The sequence below is a fragment of the Triticum dicoccoides genome, chromosome 2A (assembly GCF_002162155.2).
Source record: "Triticum dicoccoides isolate Atlit2015 ecotype Zavitan chromosome 2A, WEW_v2.0, whole genome shotgun sequence".
In the NCBI taxonomy this organism is placed as follows: Eukaryota; Viridiplantae; Streptophyta; class Magnoliopsida; order Poales; family Poaceae; genus Triticum; species Triticum dicoccoides.
The window spans coordinates 569,882,560-569,906,830 of NC_041382.1; the positions used below are offsets into that span (position 1 = coordinate 569,882,560).

At 47.9% G+C, this 24,271-nt stretch overlaps 1 protein-coding gene across 1 annotated transcript; it reads right to left on the bottom strand.

Moving 5' to 3' along the window:
* Nucleotides 1-20,026: 20,026 nt before the first annotated feature.
* On the bottom strand, nt 20,027-23,375 carry LOC119355440 (pentatricopeptide repeat-containing protein At3g63370, chloroplastic-like). Its single transcript, XM_037622245.1, has one exon. It carries the CDS (start codon nt 23,350-23,352, stop codon nt 20,482-20,484), a length of 2,871 nt encoding a protein of 956 aa, XP_037478142.1. The 5' UTR covers nt 23,353-23,375; the 3' UTR covers nt 20,027-20,481.
* Between the last annotated feature and the right edge of the window lie 896 nt (nt 23,376-24,271).

Genomic DNA, 24,271 nt, shown 5'->3' on the forward strand with positions numbered 1-24,271 from the left:
AGGAACTGAGTTCTGTGTTTGTGATCCATGATTCAGCTACTACCATACATTGGGCCCTGAAATATGACCCCGCTCGACTTCTTATTCACCCTAGTCCTCTGTCCAGGAGTTGCAAGTAGTTTCTGGTGTTTGTAGCTTACTGGAGGCCGTGGACAGCGCTGACCGTAGGGGTGGGCTGTGATGCGGTAGGTACGTGGCACGGTGTACCGGATGCCCGTTTGGTATCTCGGGAACCCTGTTCACATCGTTTGGGGCTGTGAGCGAAACTCCGGCCGGATCTCCTCATGGATGGAACCCGAATAGGCGATAAACCTGGACTAGAGACTTGAGTGTTTAGGTAGGTCGTGGTCTACACCCACGTCGGCTTTCGCTTGAAGTCTACCGAGCACATGTCGTGTGCAGACGCTAAGTGGTGGAAACATGTATGAAGAAGTACACCCCTGCAGGGTTAACATCATCTATTCGAATAGCCGTGTCCGCGGAAAAGGACTTCTGGATTGCTTATATCAGTTCATAGACAAGTGAAAGTGGATACTTTAAAATGCGCAAGATAAGCGTGAGTGCTATGGATGGCGTTCTCGTAGGGAGACGGGAGCGGATCCATAGTGGTGTATTGATATGGTGAATATGTGGACTCGTGTGCGCCACCTCAAAAGAGTTACTTGCAGTCGTAGTTCAGGATAGCCACCGAGTCAAAGCTGGCTTGCTGCAGTTAAACCCCACCATCCCCTTTGTTGATAATGATGCATATGTAGTTAGTTCTGATGTAAGTCTTGCTGGGTACATTTGTACTCACGTTTGCCTATTTTATGTTTTTGCAGAGAGACTTCGGTCTCACTAGTAGTTCCACGTGGACTTCGACGTTTAGCTTGTTACCTCAGCAACGATCTTGTGCCCTCGGCAGTATCTGGTAGATAGTCAGGCTTCTCAGCCTTTTTCATTTATAGTTGTCTGTACTCAGACATGTTAAGCTTCCGCATGTGCTTTGACTTGTATGCTCTGATTGTTGGGTCATGAGACCCATGATTGTAATATCTCGCTCCTCGGAGCCTATTTGAATAAATTACTTGAGTCGTAGAGTCATGTTGTGATGCCATGTTGTATTTGCACATATCGAGCATATTGTGTGTATGCTATTGAAATGCTTGGTATGTGTGGGATCTGACCATCTAGTTGTTTATCTTTAGTAGCCTCTCTTACCGGGAAATGTCTCCTAGTGTTTCCACCGAGCCATGGTAGCTCGCTACTGCTCCGGAACACTTAGGCTGGCCGGCATGTGTCCTTCTTCGTTCCTGTGTCTGTCCCTTCGGGGAAATGTCACGCGATGAATACCGGAGTCCTGTTAGCCCGCTACAGCCCGGTTCACCGGAGTCCTGCTAGCCCAGTGCTACAGCCTGGATTCACTCGCTGATGACCGACACGTTCGATGCTGGGTCATGGATGCCTGTCCCTGTAAGTCTGTGCCACTTTGGGTTTACGACTAGCCATGTCAGCCCGGGCTCCTTATCATATGGATGCTAGCGACACCGTCATATACGTGTGCCAAAAGGCGCAAACGGTCCCGGACCAAGGTAAGGCGACACCTGTGGGAATACCGTGCGTGAGGCCACAAAGTGATATGAGGTGTTACATGCTAGATCGATGTGACATTGAGTCGGGGTCCTGACAGCGTTGGTATCAGAGCTTGACTGCCTGTAGGATTACCAAGCCAAACTGGTCGAAGTTGAGTCTAGAAATTCTTTAGTTATGTAAGGGAATTGATTGTGGGATGGAACGTAAGATTCTTTTTACTCCTTTACCTCATTCCCTTCTGATCTGAGTCATCATCTTCTCTTCTACAGGGATTAAGAACTAGGCTATCCCTTCTTTCTATTAGGATCACGTGTTACTAATCAGTGGACTTATAAGGTTGTTGGATTTAAGTCTCAGTTCAGTTCCTACTACTTCCGTATGTTAATTGTTGATCTCGAAACCTTGATATTGTGCTTCTGAGTGGTTATGCCACCATTTTTGTGAATGTCTCAAGTCTTTTCTGAGCATTTACAGCCGTTATGCTGTCCGAGTCATTCCAGGTTTCTAAATAGTCTGATGCATTTGCAAAATCCTTTCCCTCTGGTTTCGATGCTCCTTTATGCCAGCTCAATCACACTAATTGTTGAGTTGAGGTATTCTACTTCCTCGACCTTTATGTTGGAATAATTATTATGACCCTAGGTGTCTTAGGGGATCATCTAGTAATTTAGCCATGATTTGTGTTCCCAGTGTGATGATTCCGGCCATCATTCTCGAAAGCATCCCGTGATGCTACTTAGTAATAGGTATTCTGTTCCCTGGTTCTTGAACCCGAGATTCACTCTACTTACTTCATGTTGATAGTGTTTGCTAGTTCCTTCAGGATATTAGTAACTTTGCGATAGTCCTCGAGGTCCGTGGTATTTCCTTCTTTCAAATACTATGAACCGCTTATGGCAGATGTTTATTGGATCAAAAGATCACAATTAGAGTACTCTTGAGGAGATCTCCATTCATAAATCGTGACTCTACCAGTCCTACCTCTCTGCATGGGTTATCTGGAAGAAATGTTGAATTCGTTCGACATGCCAAACCATGCATCCACAACTCAGAAAATCGTGTGTTCCTTTGAGTTGTCCCTCTTTAGTTGTCTACTGACCTTCGTCTATCAATTGATAGTCAAGAGTATGCGTGCGTTCGTTTATCGATGCCTATTACTCTTGTGGTCCGTCAAGCCATTCTATCGCATAATGACTAGGAGAAACAAACTCCAGTACCTCTTCCATATCCAGGATTGGGTCAAAGAAGTTGTGCTCCGCAGATCAAATTGCTAATCCAGCTTTTGTTCTGTTCTACCTTGGAGTATTACCATCTTTATATCGGGATTGTTATAGGAATTGCACACCATCCCATGAACTCTTGGTACAGTGATACTTCTTGCCATCACTGTTCATTCCTCGGCCCTCGTGTTGATGTAACCGGAATACCGACAAATGAATTGTGATGTGTGAAATCAATACTCCCAGCAACCTCGTTGCTTGGTAGTTAAAGGATAATAATTTCATTCTTAGCATGTTGGTTTTTGAATCATCCTTCTAAGACTTATCGTGCTACCTAGTTCTTATTTCGGTGCACCCTTCGATTGATGAGTTAGGATCTTGTCAAGTCCTCACTCATTTGATTATATCGTCTTGCCCTCAAAAGCGAGATTGTTCTCGAGCTTAGTAACATACCGATGGTTCGTGATTTTCTGAATGTCTTCTCGGAAGTATCACCAGGTCGTCACCTGACCGTTATGTTGAGCCCGTGATCAAGTTGGTTTCTTATGAACCACCTTCTTTCCAAGAATCGGTGTTAGATATCCCTGAGCTAGTTGGTTAAGCTGGACAACAACTTGGAGAGTTGGAAGATAAAAGCTTGTCTGACTTAGTTCGTTCCAAAGGGATATTCTTGTGTAGTGTGTGTTGAAGAAAGATGATATCTTCATCGATTGGTCCCTGTGATCAGTTGTTGGACCTATTGTCTTATCAATCCTTTGATTTGAGTGTGGGCCATCGTCAAATCAACTCAGTACCAACGATGCTCGTAATGTTGTCTTATTCGTGGTTGATCCCTCGCGCATACACCATTACATCTTTGGTCTGACCAATGCTATCACCGTGTTCACTTAACTATGGAATTCCTTTTAAAAGGAAACCCGGATGAATTGTTGTTGAGCCCATTGACAACATCCTTATCTCCTCCATGATTTTGTTGAGCATTAAGCTAGTGTTGGAAATTTTTGAAAGCATTTGTTCATGCTAGCTCATGAAGCATATGTTTGGATGAAGGTAGTGACTTCCTTTAATTCATGTGCATCTGATGCAAGTTGCCGCCGTGGATTCGAGAAAGTCAATGTTGCTTTCTTTGGAATCATTCCAAATCAGTCATGCACACGTGCGAAGAATGTTGTGGTTTGAAGACTTGCAACCTTCAATCTATATGTATCCCTAGCACACCAAGCCACTGGTTGATTTGTTCAAGGAGAAGGAGTTCCTTCATAAGAGCTAATCCGGACTTATGTAAGGACTTCGATACCCTCGTTGATGGTTCCCCCTCCTGAACTCGGTAGTGTTTTATTATAAGACTACTATGTGGTCATGCTTGTCTGGGACAACGTGTTCACATGTTAGTAGCAGAACCAGCTCATGTTTTGGAGCTTGCTATCGTAGTTCATCTCCCGAGAATCCCGCAACGTCATCTCGTCGATTTGTGTTGCAAACTTTCATTTTTCTTCCTAGACTCGATGGGTCCGGAATATTCTGACACCAACCAGATCTGAATCTCAGGCAGATATGATGGTTGGGACATTTCCCCAAGAACTATAATATTGGTTCCTCGATAACCGGTAAAGTGGATGTCGTGGCCAACACAACCAACCGGAAGACCTATTATTGTAGTATCTTGATTGAAGAAGTTGGCCACCTCCCCTAAGGATTTTGTAGGATTTACTCCCTAGTTGCCCCTATGGATTTTTGTGTTCCCGAAGTCCGACCTTTTACTTGATGTTTTAGATATCAAACCATATCTATGAATGGGTTATACTAGCACATCAAGGAGAACATTAGAAGCGGAGTGCTAAATGTCTCTCGGTCGATCATCCAGATTTTATTTGCTTGGCCTCGCTAAGGTGAAATCTGAGAAAGTGTTATCCTCCTTCGCATCTGCATCGTCCATCGCTATTCATCATGGTAGTATGTTGTGTTGTCAGCACCCTTGACGCGGTTGTTGATAAAACCTTGATGATTGTGGAAATGCTCAAGTTCTTGAGAGCACGCACAAGCGCTACGTCTTATCATCGGCACTAGCTGGGATTGCCCCAGATTTCCTCGGTTATGCTATAACCACTCCAACAGTGAATTCACTCTCTATTGTTGGGTTCTTCCCCAGTTACCAGAATCATTCCCAGCATTTGCATTTTGTTCCCAGCTTGCACCGCCAATGTGCCATTCTACCATGGGTCTTTTCCATTTCCGGTGATAAGCAAAATTCATCCATTACGTTGTCTTCAACAAGGTAATCCACATCATCCAAGTTTGAGTATGCCATTCTACCGAACCCCTCTAAATGATCGATTATGATTTGCCTTAAGCTGGTATAAAGAGTTTCAATGATCTCTGAATCAAAGGTAATTCTTTTGCCACTTAAGGGGAGATATCTACGAGTCACGGTTCCGAAGGTGTCTCGTTGTGGTATCATGGCAACTCAACTCCTCGCTACGTTGACAACCGATTACCACCTTCTTAAGTGTGGAATTGTTTTCCACCTAGTGAACCTTCGTCATCCGTTTCTTTCCACCCCTCTTGATGTGTATCTCGTGTCTCAACCCGAGAGATGGTCCTATGTCTCATTCCGTGAGTTGTTCGATCTTCAAGAAGATCGACCCTTCTAGAGTCTCCTTCTTCCCTCCATGTCATGTTGGCAGGATTTCTCAGAGCAAGACATCAAGACAATGATGGTGAATGAATCAACGTTCAACTGAAGTGCACCCTGGATCGTGAAGATTATACTAGTTCGTTTCCCCTTCACCTTACCCTACGCTTGAATCTCGAGACGAGATTCTTGTTTAGTGGGGGTGAGTTGTCACATCCCTAGCTGCTGGTAGTGCTCTAGGCTAGCTTCATGTGTGCATCATGTTTAAATTCTAAAATTTGAACTGAGGGAAATTGGAAGCCTCAAAACCCTAAATAAAAGAAGGGCAGAAACCCTAAAAATCTCATTCATTGTTCCAAAATGCTCTTCTTAAATGTTTGATAATTTTTGGCAAGGGTTCTGGTCCCAACCAAAATATTGAACATTTTTAAGGATTTATTTTTGGGACTTTGGATTTAATTCATTAGCTATTTGAATTTGAATTATATTCATATAATTAGAATATAATTTCAAATACCCCTGAAATATTTTATAAGCTTTTGGAAAAGTCCATCTAGCAATATAAAATATTCAGAGGAGTTTTTGGCATTGTTTGTATTATTTTAAATTCAAAACAGTGGCAAAATAAATTAAATAAAACAAAACAGAAGAAAAATATGAAACAGAACAGAACTTACCTGGCGCCACTTACCTGGCCCAGCTCCATCTGGCCGGCCCAGCCCACCTCCTCCCCCTTGTCCTCTTCCTCCTCTGCCAGGAGGACGAACAGAGGCGAGGCGTGGCGCGCGCCCGAGAGGCCTCGGCCACCTCCTGCTTCCCGGCCACCTCCTGCTTCCCCCGGCCTCCCTAGCAACGCCACGACGAGGCCTCGTGTCCCCTCGCTCCTCTTCCTCCCCCGCTGCATCCCCTCTCTCCTCTGTTCCCTCTCTCTCGCCCGGACCGAACGGAGCCGCCGCCACCGACGAGCTCCCTCGCGGCCACCGCCACCCCCTCTCCTCCCCGACGCGCTCCCGAGCTCCGCCGGTCCTCCCTCATCCTCCTCGTCGTCTCACGCGACCAGAAGACCCCCTGGATGCCCAGCAGCGCCGTCGCTGACGCCATCTTTGTTTCCTGCACCGACGGCCGCCGTCAACCGATTCGTCGTCACCAGGCCGTCCCCGAGGCCGCTGAGATCACCTACGACCCCGCCGTGAGCTCCTCTTCTCTTTCCCTCACTCCGCGCACTTGATTTCGTCCCCTAGCTCCATCTTCCACCACGGCCGAAACTCGCCGCCGCCGTGCCTCGTCGCCGTCGTGGCCAGAGCCACTGTGGCTCGAAGCCGGGCACACCACCGTGCTCCACACCTCACCAGGAGCACGTAGCACGCACCAACGCCTCCCCTAGCGCCCTGCATCGCCTAACCCGCGGGTGCCCGAACTCCGGCCGCCGCCTCCCTCGCCGCTGCCGACGCCACAGCCAACCCCAACTCCTCTGGCTTGCTCCATTGGATGCGCACGAGCTCGAGCTCCCTGTAGAACCCCTCCGCGCGTCGAATGGGCGCCGGAGCAGCCATTCCGGCGAGCCACCGCCGCGTCTGGTCGTTGCCGGCGGTTAGACGCCGGTGGATTAGCCGGGCTGACCAGGGATTTGACCCCCCTGGGTCACTGACGTGTGGGCCCGTCCCCTGCTAACCTTTGGTTAAGTTAATAACTAAGTTTAATTAAGCCACTGACTCACTGACATGCGGGCCTGGGCCGACTAATTAAACTAGGTTAGGTTTAAGTTATATTAGGATTAGCCGTAGTCACTGACCAGTGGGCCCCACTGGTCAGGTTTGACCAGCAGCAGCGTCTGTTGACCTGCTGACGTCACGGTGACGCAGTGCTGACGCAGTAAATTCATTTCTGGATTTATTATTATTCAGGAAATTCCAGAAAATGGTAAAAAAACTTCTAAAAATCATAGAAATTCAACCGTAACTCCAAATTAAATAATTTATATATGAAAAATTATCAGAAAAATCCAAGGAATCCATCTGTACCATTTTCATGCATGTTAGAACAACTTATAGCTGCTGTTTAGCACAAATCAATTAAATGGCATTTGAATAATCACATATGGAGTTTGAATTTGAATCTTGTATTCAAACCAACTTCATTTAATCTGTTGCTAGTTGCATTAGCCCAAAACACATTCTTTTTGCCATGTCATGATCATGCATCATATTGTGCATTGCATTGATTGTGTTCCCTTCTGTGTTGCCGGTATTGTCCCCTCTCGATAGACGTGATATCGATGATGTGATCGTTGACACTGATGAAGAGCTATATTATCTTCAGAAGTGCCAGGCAAGCAAAACCCCCTTGTTCATTCAGATACAATCCTACTCTCTCGCTCCTGCTCTCTTTTACTGCATTAGGACAACAACGATTCATCTGTTACTTGCTGCGGTAGCTGAACCCCTTTATCCTTTGCATGACCTGTCATTCCACAGTAAATAGATGAAACCCACTAGTATGAGTAGGAATTGTTTGAGCCCTGTTGTGCCTACTCATTCATGCTTGTTTGTCATGCCTGCTACTGCTTAGAGTTGAGTCAGGTCTGATTCATCGGGGATGAATCAGAGGCGTGTGAACATGTCCTACTGTGTGTGAGCTAAGTGTGTGAACACGATTTGGTAAAGGTAGCGGTGAGAGGCCATGTAGGAGTACATGGTGGGTTGTCTCATTGCAGCCGTCCTCAGGAACTGAGTTCTGTGTTTGTGATCCATGATTCAGCTACTACCATACATTGGGCCCTGAAATATGACCCCGCTCGACTTCTTATTCACCCTAGTCCTCTGTCCAGGAGTTGCAAGTAGTTTCTGGTGTTTGTAGCTTACTGGAGGCCGTGGACAGCGCTGACCGTAGGGGTGGGCTGTGATGCGGTAGGTACGTGGCACGGTGTACCGGATGCCGGTTTGGTATCTCGGGAACCCTGTTCACATCGTTTGGGGCTGTGAGCGAAACTCCGGCCGGATCTCCTCATGGATGGAACCCGAATAGGCGATAAACCTGGACTAGAGACTTGAGTGTTTATGTAGGTCGTGGTCTACACCCACGTCGGCTTTCGCTTGAAGTCTGCCGAGCACATGTCGTGTGCAGACGCTAAGTGGTGGAAACATGTATGAAGAAGTACACCCCTGCAGGGTTAACATCATCTATTCGAATAGCCGTGTCCGCGGAAAAGGACTTCTGGGTTGCTTATATCAGTTCATAGACAAGTGAAAGTGGATACTCTAAAATACGCAAGATAAGCGTGAGTGCTATGGATGGCGTTCTCGTAGGGAGACGGGAGCGGATCCATAGTGGTGTATTGATATGGTGAATATGTGGACTCGTGTGCGCCACCTCAAAAGAGTTACTTGCAGTCGTAGTTCAGGATAGCCACCGAGTCAAAGCTGGCTTGCTGCAGTCAAACTCCACCATCCCCTTTGTTGATAATGATGCATGTGTAGATAGATCTGATGTAAGTCTTGCTGGGTACATTTGTACTCACGTTTGCCTATTTTATGTTTTTGCAGAGAGACTTCGGTCTCACTAGTAGTTCCACGTGGACTTCGACGTTTAGCTTGTTACCTCAGCTACGATCTTGTGCCCTCGGCAGTATCTGGTAGATAGTCAGGCTTCTCAGCCTTTTTCATTTATAGTTGTCTGTACTCAGACATGTTAAGCTTCCGCATGTGCTTTGACTTGTATGCTCTGATTGTTGGGTCATGAGACCCATGATTGTAATATCTCGCTCCTCAGAGCCTATTTGAATAAATTACTTGAGTCGTAGAGTCATGTTGTGATGCCATGTTGTATTTGCACATATCGAGCATATTGTGTGTATGCTACTGAAATGCTTGGTATGTGTGGGATCTGACCATCTAGTTGTTTATCTTTAGTAGCCTCTCTTACCGGGAAATGTCTCCTAGTGTTTCCACCGAGCCATGGTAGCTCGCTACTGCTCCGGAACACTTAGGCTGGCCGGCATGTGTCCTTCTTCGTTCCTGTGTCTGTCCCTTCGGGGAAATGTCACGCGATGAATACCGGAGTCCTGTTAGCCCGCTACAGCCCGGTTCACCGGAGTCCTGCTAGCCCAGTGCTACAGCCTGGATTCACTCGCTGATGACCGACACGTTCGATGCTGGGTCATGGATGCCTGTCCCTGTAAGTCTGTGCCACTTTGGGTTTACGACTAGCCATGTCAGCCCGGGCTCCTTATCATATGGATGCTAGCGACACCGTCATATACGTGTGCCAAAAGGCGCAAAGGGTCCCGGGCCAAGGTAAGGCGACACCTGTGGGAATACCGTGCGTGAGGCCACAAAGTGATATGAGGTGTTACATGCTAGATCGATGTGACATTGAGTCGGGGTCCTGACAGATATATATATATATATATATGGTGGACACCCCAAAAGAAAGCAATGGCAATAAGGCAACGGAGGATAATCCCCTCGAGAAGCAATGTAAGCACCGGCGTCATCGACGCCGCTCTAAGCCCCGCCATAGCAAAAGCAGCGATACTGGCACAAGAGACAATAACGTTGCGGATAATGCCGAAGACGAAGACAATCCCCTCCAGCCAGGCTTCGAGCGGGAGGATGGGCAAGGTAGTCCTAAGGAATAGGCGACAGACGGAGAATCAGAGGATGACAATTACATGCCCCTCTCCGAAGACGAGGTGAGCCTCGGCGACGAAGAATTCATCGTGCCTGAGGATCCCGTCGAGCAGGAGCGCTTCAAGCACCGGCTTATAGCCACAACAAAAAGCCTAAAGAAAAAGGAGCAGAAGCTTCAAGATGATCAAGATCTGCTAGTGGATAGATGACCGAGGTCCTGGTAGCCAAGGAATACGAACTCGAATGCCCAACCAAAAGCTATCCAAAGCGCATGTTGCTACCCCAACTCGAGGAGGAAGCATTAAAGCCTACACTACCAACGTATGATGCGGCTGACCGGCCACCTCGTGGCCGAGACAAAGCGGCATATCAGCCCGAAGTCCAGCCCGCACCCCGTCACCAGTCAAACAAAAACACCAAGGCCCGGGGCTACACGCAAGACCTGCGAGACGTATTGGAAAACAAAGCAGGACATACAAGATCGATCTACGGATCACGGGGGCGCGCCCCAACACGTGACGATGACCGTCACGCCGGATATACTAAAAGCAAATCCAGCTGGGCTGAATACAGCAGACAAGACTCGTATGAACTGCGTCGTGATATAGCCCGGCACAGAGGCGCGGCACACCCCCTATGCTTCACCGACAAAGTAATAGATCACGAATTCCCAGAAGGGTTTAAACCCGTGAATATTGAATCATATGATGGTACAATAGACCCCGCGGTATGGATTGAAGATTTCCTCCTCCACATCCACATGGCCCGCGGTGACGATCTACATGCCATCAAGTACCTCCCACTAAAACTCAAAGGGCCGGCTCGGCATTGGCTGAATAGCCTGCCGGCAAATTCCATTGGCAGTTGGGAGAACTTGGAAGACGCATTCCTTGACAACTTACAGGGCACTTATGTGCGACCACCGGATACTGATGACTTGAGTCACATAACCCAACAACCCTGGGAGTCAGCCAGGAAATTCTGGACTCGGTTCCTAACTAAAAAGAACCAAATTGTTGATTGTCCGGATGCCGAGGCCTTAGAGGCATTTAAGCATAACATCCGTGACGAGTGGCTCGCCCAACACCTCGGCCAAGAGAAGCTGAAGTCCATGGCAGCCCTCACGACATTCATGACCCGCTTTTGTGCGGGCGAGGACAGCTGGCTGGCTCACAGCAACAACACATCAAGAAATTCTGGCAATTCAGATGCTAGAGATAGCAACGGCAAGCCATGTCGCAACAGACACAAGTGCCGCAACAACGGCGACAACTCCGAAGACACGGCAGTCAATGCCGGATTCAGTGGCTCTAAATCCGGTCAGCGGAAAACGCCATTCAAAAGAAGCAATCCGGGCCCGTCCAATTTGGACCGCATACTCGATCGCTCGTGTCAAATTCACGGCACTCCCGATAAACCATCCAACCACACCAATAGAGAATGCTGGGTGTTCAAACAGGTCGGCAAGTTGAATGCCGAAAACAAGGAAAAGGGGATGCATAGCGACGATGAGGAGGAGCCCCGGCCGCCGAACACAGGAGGACAGAAGAAATTTCCTCCCCAAGTGAAAACGGTGAACATGATATACGAACCCATATTCCCAAGCGGGAACGGAAGCGTGCACTAAGGGACGTCTATGGGATGGAGCCACTCGCCCCAAAGTTCAACTCATGGTCTTCTTGTCCGATCACTTTCGATCGCAGGGACCACCCTACTAGTATCCGTCATGGCGGTTCTGCTGCATTGGTCCTTGACCCCATCATTGACGGATTTCACCTCACTCGAGTCCTTATGGACGGTGGCAGCAACCTGAACCTGCTCTACCAGGATATAGTGCGTAAAATGGGCATCGACCTCTCGAGGATCGAACCCACAAAAACCACCTTTAAAGGTGTCATACCAGGTGTAGAAGCCTGTTGCACGGGCTCAATCACACTGGAAGTGGTCTTCGGATCTCCGAACAACTTCCGAAGCAAGGAGTTGATCTTCGATATCGTCCCCTTCCGCAGTGGCTATCATGCATTGCTCGGACGAACCGCATTCGCCAGATTCAATGTGGTACCACATTATGCATACCTCAAGCTCAAAATGCCAGGACCTTGCGGGGTTATAAAAGTTAATGGAAACACAGAATGCTCGCTCCGTACGGAGGAGCACAATGCGGCCCTCGCAGCAGAAGTACAAAGCAACCTTCTGAGGCAAACCACCAATTCAGCGATAAAGCCATCGGACACCTTCAAGCGAGTCCGGAGTACTCTGCAACAGGATCGCCCGACACGTTCAGAGCTCGCCTAGCAATTCGGCCTCCATCCTAGTCCCAGTCAAGTGGCGAAATTTGCGCCGCGCGTACATAATTACGCACTTAAGATACCATGGGCATAGGCGGAGGCACGGCTATGGCACGACCCACAATGCGGATCAAACGCCTCAGGACCCGTATATCTTTACCATTTTCTTCCTTTCAGGACCCTATTCTCTGAAGGCCCTCTTCGGTAGCCTGATTATCAGACACATCACGGGAAGGAAACACCAAGGAAGCAAGCAGCTTTGACGTACAAGGGAATCCCCAGGTGGTCTCTGATAACGATCGCTATACCTGTTTTACATACCCACACGCAGCTTGCCCTTGGATAGGACATGTTAAATAGTCCTATTTTTACTTATTGCACTGCTTGTATACATACGCTTTGACGTATCATTTAAATAGCAATGTACAACGTTAGATTATTATTGCATTTCTTCATCTTTTTTCTTGTCTGATTATTTACGGCAAATTACACTCGTGCATTCTGGTACATCCAGTGCGCCAGGGGCTTCAGTGTACCCCATAACACGGCAAGAAAAGTCCGAACACTTTCGACAGTGCGACACCCCGAACTTATAGAATTATATGCATCAGCTCCGAATCATGTCTTGGGTCAATAGTTGGGTTTGCCCGGCTCCCATGTTTTGGTACCTTATGTTCCGCTATATCGGCTAAGGTAGCACTGGGAGAACTACTACGATTGTGTCCCGATTCTTCCGGACGAGCACCTCAGTAGAGAAAACCGAAAACTGACTGTCATGATGCGGCGAGAGCTGGTCGCTGTTCGAGAGGTCTCAAATTCTTAAAGATTTTTTCTGCTTCGGGCGAGGAATCGGCCTTGTCCGATTTAGGCGTATATAGCGCCCCAAGTTTGGCCTTCCGAATACTAGGGGCTTCGCCAAAATTTAAAATTATAGACTTCTATGCCTAAGTGAGAGTGATAAAGCTGCATAGTCTGATTGCCTTGTTTGCTGCGCTAAACACCTCCTTAAAGGATCAACTTTTTTTGGATAAAGAGTGTTTAAGATTTATCCGAAACACCTCATTACTAGTTACATGGGGGCAGAAGCCGACGACAGGCCAACTTTCAGATTTTATAAACAGTCGCGCAGAAGGTAATATTTTAAATCAACAAGCGTTATATAGCGCACATGAACTCGTTTTCATATTACAGGATCACATGCGTACATTCATTCAAATATTACATCCTTAGCACATTCCTCCGCCACAAGGCGGGCACCCTTCAGGACACTGTCATAATACTTTTTGGGGTGGCGATGCTCCTTGCCCTCCGGTGGCCCCTCCTTCACCAGCTTTTTAGCATCCATCTTCGCCCAGTGCACTTTCGCACGGGCAAAGGCCCTGCGCGCACCTTCAATGTAGACGGACCGCTTTATGACTTCAAACTGTGGGCATGCATTCACAAGCCGCTTTACCAGGCCGAAGTAGCTGCCAGGCAGGGGCTCGCCAGGCCACATCCGGACTATGAGACCCTTCATGGCCAGTTCGGCCGCCTTGTGAAGCTCGACCAATTGCTTCAGCTGGTCGCTCAAGGGCATCGGATGTTCGGTCCCAGCATATTGAGACCAGAACAATTTTTCCGTCGAGCTTCCTTCCTCGGCCCGGTAGAACTCCGTGGCATCCGATACGCTGCGTGGTAGATCTGTGAACAATCCTGGAGAGCTTCAAATTCAGGTAAGTAAAAGGGAAGTCTCCTTCACATGCTTGCTTTGTATAATGAATCCCTTACCCGCCGCTATCTTCTTGACCGCCTGAATCTCTTGGAGGGCCTTTTGGACTTCGGCCTTGGCATTTTGTGCGTTCTCGAGGGCCTTTGCAAGCTCGGACCCCTGCGTCTTAGAGTCACGCTCCAAGGAATCATATTTCTTGACGAAATCCTGGAGCTCTTGCTGAACCTCGCCGACTCGGGCCTCTTGCTTCTCGTGCTCGATGCGCTCCTTGGCCGCTCTGTCTTCGGCCTCGGACAGCGCCTTCTTCAGGGCCGCCACTTCGGTCGTGGCCCCTAGCAAAATTCATGATGATCCTATGATCTAATGACCACTTTTTTCTTTATCAATATACAGACGGGGTATCACTTACCTTTGTTCTCTTCGAGCTGCCTCTTGGTAAGGCCGAGCTCTTCCTCGGACCGATCAAGGTCCCGCTTCAGTCCGGAGACCTCCGCAGTACGAGCGGCAGCGGCCAGCAGCAAAGCCTGCTTATTCACATAGACATATTCTGATCAGACTCCTATGATTGTTATTTGATCCTCTGTTCGGCCTTTCTTTGCGAACACCAAACAGAGCATCAGGGGTTACTGTCTATGCTGTGATATTTTCTCATAATTTGATTACTTACCTCAAAGCCTGTTAGGAGGCTGGCACAGGCTTCGGTCAATCCGCTTTTGGCGGACCGAACCTTCTTGACCACCGCACTCATGATGGTGCGATGCTCTTCGTCAATGGAAGCGCTGCGGAGCGCTTCCAGCAAGTTGTCCGATGCCTCTGGATGGACAAAGGCCATCGGCACAGACGGCTCGCCCCCCTTAGCGAGGGGTCGCCTGACATAATCCGGAACCACTGGAGGTTCCGGCGCAGTATCCGGCTGGGGGCCAGACTTGCTGCGGCCCCCGTCATTAGAACCCATGGGAGTCTTACCCCCCATGCGCCCAACATCTGGGATGTCACCTTGGGGCACCTCTAGAATTACCTCCCCTTGGTCCGGTGCCCTTTGAGACAACACCTCGATGTCGTCCGTGGGCCGGGGGAGGTGGCTGTCGGGAGTGAATCGCTGTTCATCGCCGACTGGCCCAAAGACTCATTCGAAGAGGATATGTCGATGTGGGCTTTGGATGGACTGCACGATCATGTTTGACATGATAAGAAGCAATAAAACAAAACATACCAGAACTATTATAGTATCTGGATACTTACGACTTCGCCAGGGGCTTGTCCCTAGGCAACCACTCCTCGTCGATGTAAGTGACTGTTGTGGAGTGGTCCGGAAGGAGGGTCCTTCCCTTCTTAGACCCTTTGGCCTCCCAGATGGGCGGCCTTCCTTTTCTTGTCCCCCCCCCCCGGTTGGGGGGGAGAACTTTCCTCTTCCGCCTCCTCGTTTTCATGGGAGGAGTGCGCCTCGGTGTTTTTGGACAAGGAGTCCGATACAACCTTGCGCCGGAGACCTTTCCTGGTCCCCGCGGCCTTCTTCTTGGCCTTCTTCTCCGGCGCCTCATAGGGCGCTGGAACCAGCATCTCCGTTAAGAGAGCCTTTGCTGGATCTTCGGGCAATCGATCTGCTCTGTTTGGTGTAATCTCATAGGGTGCTGGGGTTACTGTCGCTACCCAGTCCTATTAAAAAATGGCATGGAGGCTCAGATCCCTCACATGATTATACTGGGGAAAGGAACATCTTGTGAGATATAAAGAGCTTACCGGATTGGCAGGGCGCTTTGCGCTGAGTCCGCGATCCTCGGTAAGGGGAGGAGGAACCTAGGCGGCCTTGAACAACACCTTCCAGACGTCTTTGTGCGTAAGCTCTCGCAACGTCTGGTGCTCGGCCGGGTCAAACTCCCACATATTGAATGCCTGTCTTTGACACGGAAGGATCCAGCGGAAGAGCATGACCTGGACCATGTTGACAAGCTTGATTTTCTTGCTTATCATATTTTTAACACAGCTCTGGAGTCCGGTCAGCTCCACCAATGAACCCTAGGATAGGCCCTTCTCTTTCCAGGAGGTGAGCCGTGTGGGGATGCCAGATCGAAATTCAGGGGCCGCTGCCACCTAGTTGGTATCGCGCGGCTCGGTGATATAGAACCACCCCGATTGCCACCCCTTCACGGTCTCCACACAGGAGCCTTCGAGCCAGGTGACGTTGGGCATTTTGTCCACCATGGCGCCTCCGCACTCCGCTTGCTGGCCTACCACCACCTTCGGTTCACGTTGAAGGTCTTCAGCCACAGGCCGAAGTGGGGCTTGATGCGAAGGAAGGCCTCACACATGACGATAAATGCCGAGATGTTGAGGATGAAATTGGGGGCCAGATCATGAAAGTCCAGCCCGTAGTAGAACATGAGCCCGCGGACAAATGGGTGGAGGGGAAATCCCAGTCCGCGGACGAAGTGGGTGAGGAATACAACCCTCTCATGGGGTTCTGGAGTAGGGACGATCTGCCCCGCGTCTGGGAGCCGGTGTGCGATGTCTGCGGCCAGGTATCCGGCTTCCCGGAGCTTTGTAATGTCCTCCTCCGTAACGGAGGAGACCATCCACTTGCCTCCCGCTCCGAACATGTTTGGAATGGCTTTGCGGAGAAGATGAGAACTTGGGCGCTGGAGCTCGAGTGTGCGAGAATGGATGGACTGGGGAAGAAGAAGGCGTGGGTGAGAAAGAGGAATCCTTGTCCCTTTATAAAGGCGGTAGAAACTATGCGCCTCCCCACTTGCCCCATAAAATCGCTTATTCCCCAAGTGTCACGATTGATGGCACGGTTGGGTTACCCACACCCGTATTGATGAGAATCCCGTGATAAGGGAAACACGATCTCCGCTTCGACAAGACGTGCCAATAAAGCCGCCTCACAACACATGCAATGGCAGGCTAGGAAAAATGGTTTGTAATGACCGGACCACGGCAGGATGTCATGTTATGAAAAGTTGTCAGCAGATTAGATTTGTGGAATATTATACTCTCCACGGTGGTATATGGAATTTGTTTTACAGAGCCGGACACAATCTTTGTGTTCAAAATCTTCTATGGAGTATTCGGAGAAGGAACCCGCCTTGCAATGCCGAAGACAATCTGCGCGCCGAACTCATCGTCATTGAAGCCTGCTTCAGGGGCTACTGAGGGAGTCCTGGATTAGGGGATACTCGGATAGCCAGACTATATACTTTGGCCGGACTGTTGGACTATGAAGATACAAGATTGAAGGCTTCGTCCCGTGTCCGGGTGGGACTCTCCTTTGCGTGGAAGGCAAGCTTGGCGATTCAGATATGTAGATCTCCTTCTCTGTAACCGACTTTGTGTAACCCTAGCCCCCTCCGGTGTCTATATAAACCAGAGGGTTTAGTCCGTAGGACAACAACGATCATAATCATATGCTAGCTTCTAGGGTTTAGCCTCTACGATCTCGTGGTAGATCAACTCTTGTAATACTCATAGCATCAAGGAGGAAGTAGGGTATTACCTCCATCGAGAGGGCCTGAACCTGGGTAAACATTATGCCCCCCGCCTCCTGTTACCATCAGCCTTAGACACACAGTTCGGGACCCCCTACCCGAGATCCGCCGGTTTTGACACCGACAATGGGCGCCCCCCGAATGAGCCACCTCACCTCCCACATGGCCGAGACAACACACGAGCACTCGCACAATGACACCCGCCGGAAAGGTGCCACCGTGCCCACCATTCGAAGCCTCCGCTCCGGAAACCAAGGGGATCCATCCTCACCCACCACACACATGGCGATGGACGACAAGCATGCAGCAGGCCACCCCTACTACCGCACTGCCGCAGCTCCGCCACCCACAACACCCACAACCGGCACCATTCACCCATACGGAGACAAACCCTAGATCTGCCTGCTGAGCATCCCAGATGAGCAAGGGCTACCAACAGGATAAGGGCCATGCCCACGGAGTCGATCAGATCGGAGGCAGTCCGCCGGAGCTGGTGGATCCGGCAACCGGTGACGGTCGGGACACCCACACACTCAACCTTTCAGATGAATTCCCTGTAGTAAGATCTATGGACATGTCTTCATATAGTGAACGTAAGTAGTTGTTGGATATGTTTATTGTGTTTGTATCTTTTTTTATGCTTCATTTTAAGCCAATTAAATTCACCTTTTGTAAAAGAAAGTGAATATACATGCATGTACCGTATTTCTAAAAGAACCGGATGAACGAGTGAGACCACTCGATTGCTTTTGTGTTAACACAAGGAATTCACACAACTTGCCCAGCAGGGCTCATGAGAGGGCTGGATACCTGGATGCTGGCGCCGGGAAGTGAGAGTCTCAAGAGGCCCGCAGTGTGGAACGTTGTGTTATAGTTTTTGAGTAGTACATGGATATTTTGTAAGAAAAAAAGAGTAATGCATGGATTTATATACTTAGGTGTTGACCATAGAGCATAAAAAACGAACGAAAAGGAAGACCACACATTCAAAAAAAATTGTAAGATAGAGCTGCAAAGACAAACAAGACAATTCAACCGAAAACAATTTGTAAAAGCTTCTTCTTGTTGATCTTGTGAAATTTAGACCATTTATTTCAAAAAACAGACCATTTAATTGCTTATGTACACAAGATCCGTTGGAACATAATTTGTGAGATGATTGATGTGGTTATAGTATCCTTCGGATAAATGTCGGTCAAAGAAGATAACCAAAGTCACTTAGAGCTCTCTAGGCCTCCCATAAAACTTAACTCTCCATATAACCTGAATTTCAAAAAAAAAACTCTCCATATAACCTGCCTAAACTTAACTCCTCGCAATTTGAGAAGTTAAACTTTCTTCCGCCTAGTCCTTCCCTTAAATTTAACTCCTTATGCTCCATGTGCTATATCTTTCATCCTTTTACATATATAAATCCCTAGTCAACTACATTTGCACCACATATTAATTCAAACCTTGATATTTCTAATGCAGACGTAAAGAGCATTTCCAATTTATCGTTTTCAAATTTGAACATTCAAATTCAAGCACAACATATGGTCCAAATAAAGTAAACAGTCCAAAAAATATGATAGAAGCATGATGAATCACTAAGAACTATGAAGTTTCCACAACTGCTCCACAAGATCATCTCAGAGTTGGTCATGGGCTTCCTAGTTTCTAGTCTTTCGATGCACTTCGAGGAATCTCTGGATCTTTTGCTTGATATGCCAACGTGATGTCTATTCCATTGTAGGCATAGTCATGGTTCTCATGTTGGCCTTACTAATCCTTGATGATCATGTTTTGTAAGATTGCAACAGGGTCATGTAAAATAACAAAGTGAGCTTGTCTTATATTTAGTCCTTAGAAGAGGGATCGATATAGGCCGCAAAATCTTTTTGTTTTACTGCGTTGGCAAGGTCTTGAACTTGACCTCTTGGTTCGGATACTATATACTGAATTTATGCTCCGGTCAACTCATTCAAAAGTCCAAACTAATGGACAGAGGTGGGCAATTTTTTCCAACACTAATATGCATGTCTATTATTGTCCAGTATGAATTCCTTTCTTTTACTATACATATCAATACCAAGTATGCCTACGCTCAGTTGTACAACTAAAATCGAGCGGGGTGTGTACGTCAGTAGCAGTGTGTTCACAGATTACATAATCACGTGTGAAGATTTGTTTCTTCCGTTGCAACACACGGACACCAAATGCTAGTAAAGCTAGATCCAAACATTTCTTCTAAAAAGGTCGTCCATCAATTTTTAGGGCTAAACTTCTCAGCAAAACACCGCATACGTTAGTGAAAGTAGGGATTACCTTTTCGACGTGAAGTCAACGATCGGTCTTTGCTCTGAAGAGCCTGAAAATTTGCATGTCACAATCTCTGAATCTGAATGGATCCCCCACTTCTTTTTTTGCGAATTTGAATGGATCCGGTTTTCTTGCGGTGCACGATACACACATACGGAAAATAACTGTGGTCAGCATGTTCACTTGGTTCCGCTCTGTGTATTTCTGTAGCACTATTTGTTGTTTTCAAGTGATTGACGTGCTACATGAATTAGTTATGCACAAATTAGTAATAATAGTACATCAATCACTAGAGTAATAATCATCATTTCTTGGACTCTCGGGTGAACTGTAGTCAAGAATACCATCGCCTACCAGAAAATGGTCAGTCTTCGGATGCTGACTACTCACTCACTCGGTCCAGAGAAAAGGGAGAAAATCATTATACACCATGTTATCACTGTTGCCTATCCATCGCTGTTGAGTGTTGATCTACAAACAACGATAAGATGTCATGGTTGTATATTTCGTAACTTAAGTTGTGTTTTTTGTTCACAACCTCTGAACCCTACCTAACCCTTCTCCCCGATACACTGGTCATGGAAATCTCACGTGTTTACGAACAAGAGCAAAAATCCATCTACTAAGTTTCATGAAGGGAGAACCATTCACCAGAAGTCCCCACAGGAACAAGATCCACCTCTGAAATGGTGGAATCTGTTGGCGTCACGGACCACGATTTCCCTCTCGAACAGCTTCGACACTAGCTTGGTGAACTCATGGCAGTCAGCGCAAACTCTGAGGTTCTTGGCTATCCTTAGAGGCGTGCCTGGGCGCGTGCTGATCAAACCAAACGAGATCGCAAGCCTCTCACTGTGCCTGTGCAGCACATCCACCTTCTCTTCTTCACTAACGTCATGCAGAACAAATCTTGTATCCTCAATGTACCCACCTTCTTTTCTCAGTTTTTCTGTTATTTCGGCAAGTTTGAGATGGATTCTCTCCGCGTCTCTGTGTGTATGATCCCTTGCGGTGAAGGTGTGGACGTTGTTTCCAATCTCTATCCAGCTGCAGGCCGGGTCTTTCCTCAGCCCACGTTCTGAAATCCTGGCTCTGACCTCCTTGGCATTGTTCCACTTGCCCATCTCAGCAAAAACGTTTGATATAAGGACATAATTACCTGGGTTATCTGGTTCCAACTCAAGAAGCTTGTCGGCTGCAACCATAGCGAGCTCGTGGTTCTTGTGTATACGGCATGCCCCAAGGAGTGCGCACCACACCACTGATTTTGGTTCCAAAGGCATAGACTTGATGAACTCGTACGCATCCTCGGTCTTGCCTGAGCGGCCAAGAAGATCAACCACACAAGCATAGTGTTCCTGCCATGGTTCTAACCTGTACATGGTCTCCATCATATCTAGATAACATTTGCCCTCATCGACAAGCTTTGAGTGACTACAAGCATATAGCAGAGCGAGAAATGAAACATGGTCAGGAGCAACACCAGTTTCTACCATTCTCTCGAAAAGGTCTATAGCTTGCTTGCCATGACCATGCATCCCAGCTGCATTAATCATCGCTGTCCAGAGAACTACGTCTTTACATTTCGCTCCATTAAATACTTTGAGAGCATTGCTCATGCTTCCGCAACCAGAATACATGTCTACCAGGGAACTAACCGTGGCACCTTCCATAAGAAAATTCCTTCTGATGAGAAAGCCATGAACTTCCTTCCCTTTTGCCAAGGATGACAAATCAGCTATAGCCCCGAGAATACTTACTAGTGCTACAGAATCAGGTTGAATATCTGTATTTTGCATCTCTGCAAACAAGGCAACAGCTTCATTTAACAGCCCGCTGTTTGCGTAACAGTTTATCATACTAGTCCATGTGACAATGTCTTTTTCCTCTACTGTTTCAAACATTCTAAGTGAATGGTAAACCTCTCCACACTGCCCATATATATCTAGGATTCTGTTCTTCAGTACCAAATCAAGCAAATCATTTCTAATAGCATACGAATGCAGTTGCTTTGCCAGCAAACTGGTTTTCAAACCACTGCATGCTTCTAAAATACTTCCGATCATCATGGGATCTACCTTAATGCCCTCTTTCCGAGCTTCTCTAAACTTTTCCAGTGCCTCAAAATGCTGGGAACTCCGAGCATAACAAGTAATAATGGCAGTCCATGATATGTAGTCTTTAATCCTCATCCTTTCAAATACATGGGTAGAGTACTCTGTGTACTGACACTTCATGTACATGTCCATCAATGTATTTCCAACCTGTGTGTCTGTATCTAGCCTCTGCTTTATAGCATATGCATGAACCTCTCTGCCATTGAGTAACCAGCCCAATTGGCCGACTGCAGAACACAAGCTCACAATACAAGCATGGTCAGGCTGAAAACCACCTTGAAGCATTTCACCAATAAATTTGATGGCCTCGGCATATAAACCATTTTGGACATAACAGGACAGCATCGAGTTCCATGAAATGTAGTCTTTCTCATTAATCTCACGGAATACTCTATGAGCGCTGTACACATGGCCACATTTTGTGTACATAACAAGCAAAGCATTGTGCTGGATATTAACCTGACTGCCACACTTCAAAATTGCTGCATGTAGCTCCCTGCCAAGATTCAGCTGGGCTAACTCTGTACAGATCTGTAGCACCCCAACAGTTGTGTAAGAATTCATACTTAAACCAGCCCTCTGCATCCCTCGAAACAAGTTCAGAGCTTTCAAGAACATGCCGTTCTGCATACAGCCTGATATCACTGAATTCCACGACGCGACATCCCTCCCGCCTTGCAGCCGCTCAAACACCTGCAACGCAGAATCTAGAATGCCGCACTTGGCATACATCGCAATGAGCGCATTGGCCACAAGGGTGCTGCTATCAAGCCTGTGCTTAACCGCCAGCCCGTGCACCTCCCGCCCGCAACGACCATGCCCCTCCATCCCACACGCCTTGAGCACGGAGGCGAGCGTGCACCCATCAGGCGCCATCCCCGTCGCCGCAGACCAACGCATCGCCCTGTACACGCCCAAGGCTTCACTAGCGCTCCCGGACGACAGGTACGCCCCAGTAAGGGCGTTCCAGGAGAAGACTGTCCGGGCAGACATTCCGTCGAACAGGCGGCGTGCGTCCTCGACGCGCCCGCACTTGCCATACATGAAGAGCAGCTTGGTCGCGAGGAACCCGTCGTCGCCATCCAAAGAACCGGTGGCCACGGCATGCGCATGGACCTGGGCGCCCTGCGCGGCCGCCTTCTCGGCCGCGACGAGGTCAAGGACCAGGCCGTAGTGGTCCTGGGAAGGGACGCGGCCCGGCGCTCCGGCGGTGAGCAGTCGAAGGGCTTGCCGCAGGTTGCCTTCCCTGCATAGCTGCTTCAAGGAGGTGTGGTCTGGAGACGAGGTGGCGGGTAGAGTGGGTGAGAATTTTTTGTAGGGGATTTGGCTTGGTGGGAGGGAGAGCACGGTGGTGGCCATGGCAGCCGTGGGCTTGGAGGCTCTTCCGAGCCGAACGCTCATGTCAGTGTCATCACGAAAGAGTGATGTGGATTACAATTTCGATTAAATCTTTCAAAAGGGTGCGGATAAAAGTGCGGGTGCTAGAATTTTTTAGATGGTTTTGTAATAAATTTTTCATAGCAAAAATGCGCTTTTAGATGTAGATGATGGAGTAAAAAGCACATAACCATCATACTTGTGGCATAATTAGCAGAACGGTACTGCTAGTCTCAGTCGACGGGCCAGCCGTTCAATCTTTAGCAGCTTGTAGATTCGAGCTGGGAGCGCTTTGTCTCTGTTTCGGCCTGTCTAAGGCGTGGACCGGCCCACTTTGTTTTCTTCCTGTCAAACCCGTGATCCCCTGTGCGAGCGCTGCTGATGGGCTGGGCTATGTTGTGTTTCAGTGTTTCTTTTCTGTGTTTGTTTTTGGGCCGCATTAAAGTGAAGAAGGGGAAGCGGCCACCCGTGGAGTGAGCTTCCCCCCTATACCATTCTTCTTCATCTTTTTCTTGTTTGTCCTATTCTTGTTGGTGGTACACCATAGATCTGAAGAGATTAGGGTCGTTTTTTATGTGGATCAAGCGAAGATTAATAGCTTTAACTCTATGATCGACTCCAGGATTGTTAGTTATTTTTTCATGTCATTATTGTTCAAGCAGTCAATATATTGGAGATGTTTTTTCCGTGGTTCATGCGGATGTAAGGTTTGGGGTAGTTTTTGTAGTGCATCAAGAGCGAGCGAGCGGCTGCTTTTGTTTCTTTGTTAGGTGCTGCAGATGTAACGCCAAGTAAACTGCACTCTTTAGTGTTTAATTTCAATTAGGTTCAGTTAGTTTAGTTCTTTTTGCTTCTTAGTCTGAAATTCATGTCTGCTACATTGTAGGAGTTCGTCACTGTGCCTATGTATCCAATAAAGTGGATGGGATTTTGTATGTCTATA

What these genes read in the sequence shown, in the direction of transcription:
- LOC119355440 (XM_037622245.1), bottom strand. Translation starts at nt 23,352, where the DNA reads ATGAGCGTTCGGCTCGGAAGAGCCTCCAAGCCCACGGCTGCCATGGCC.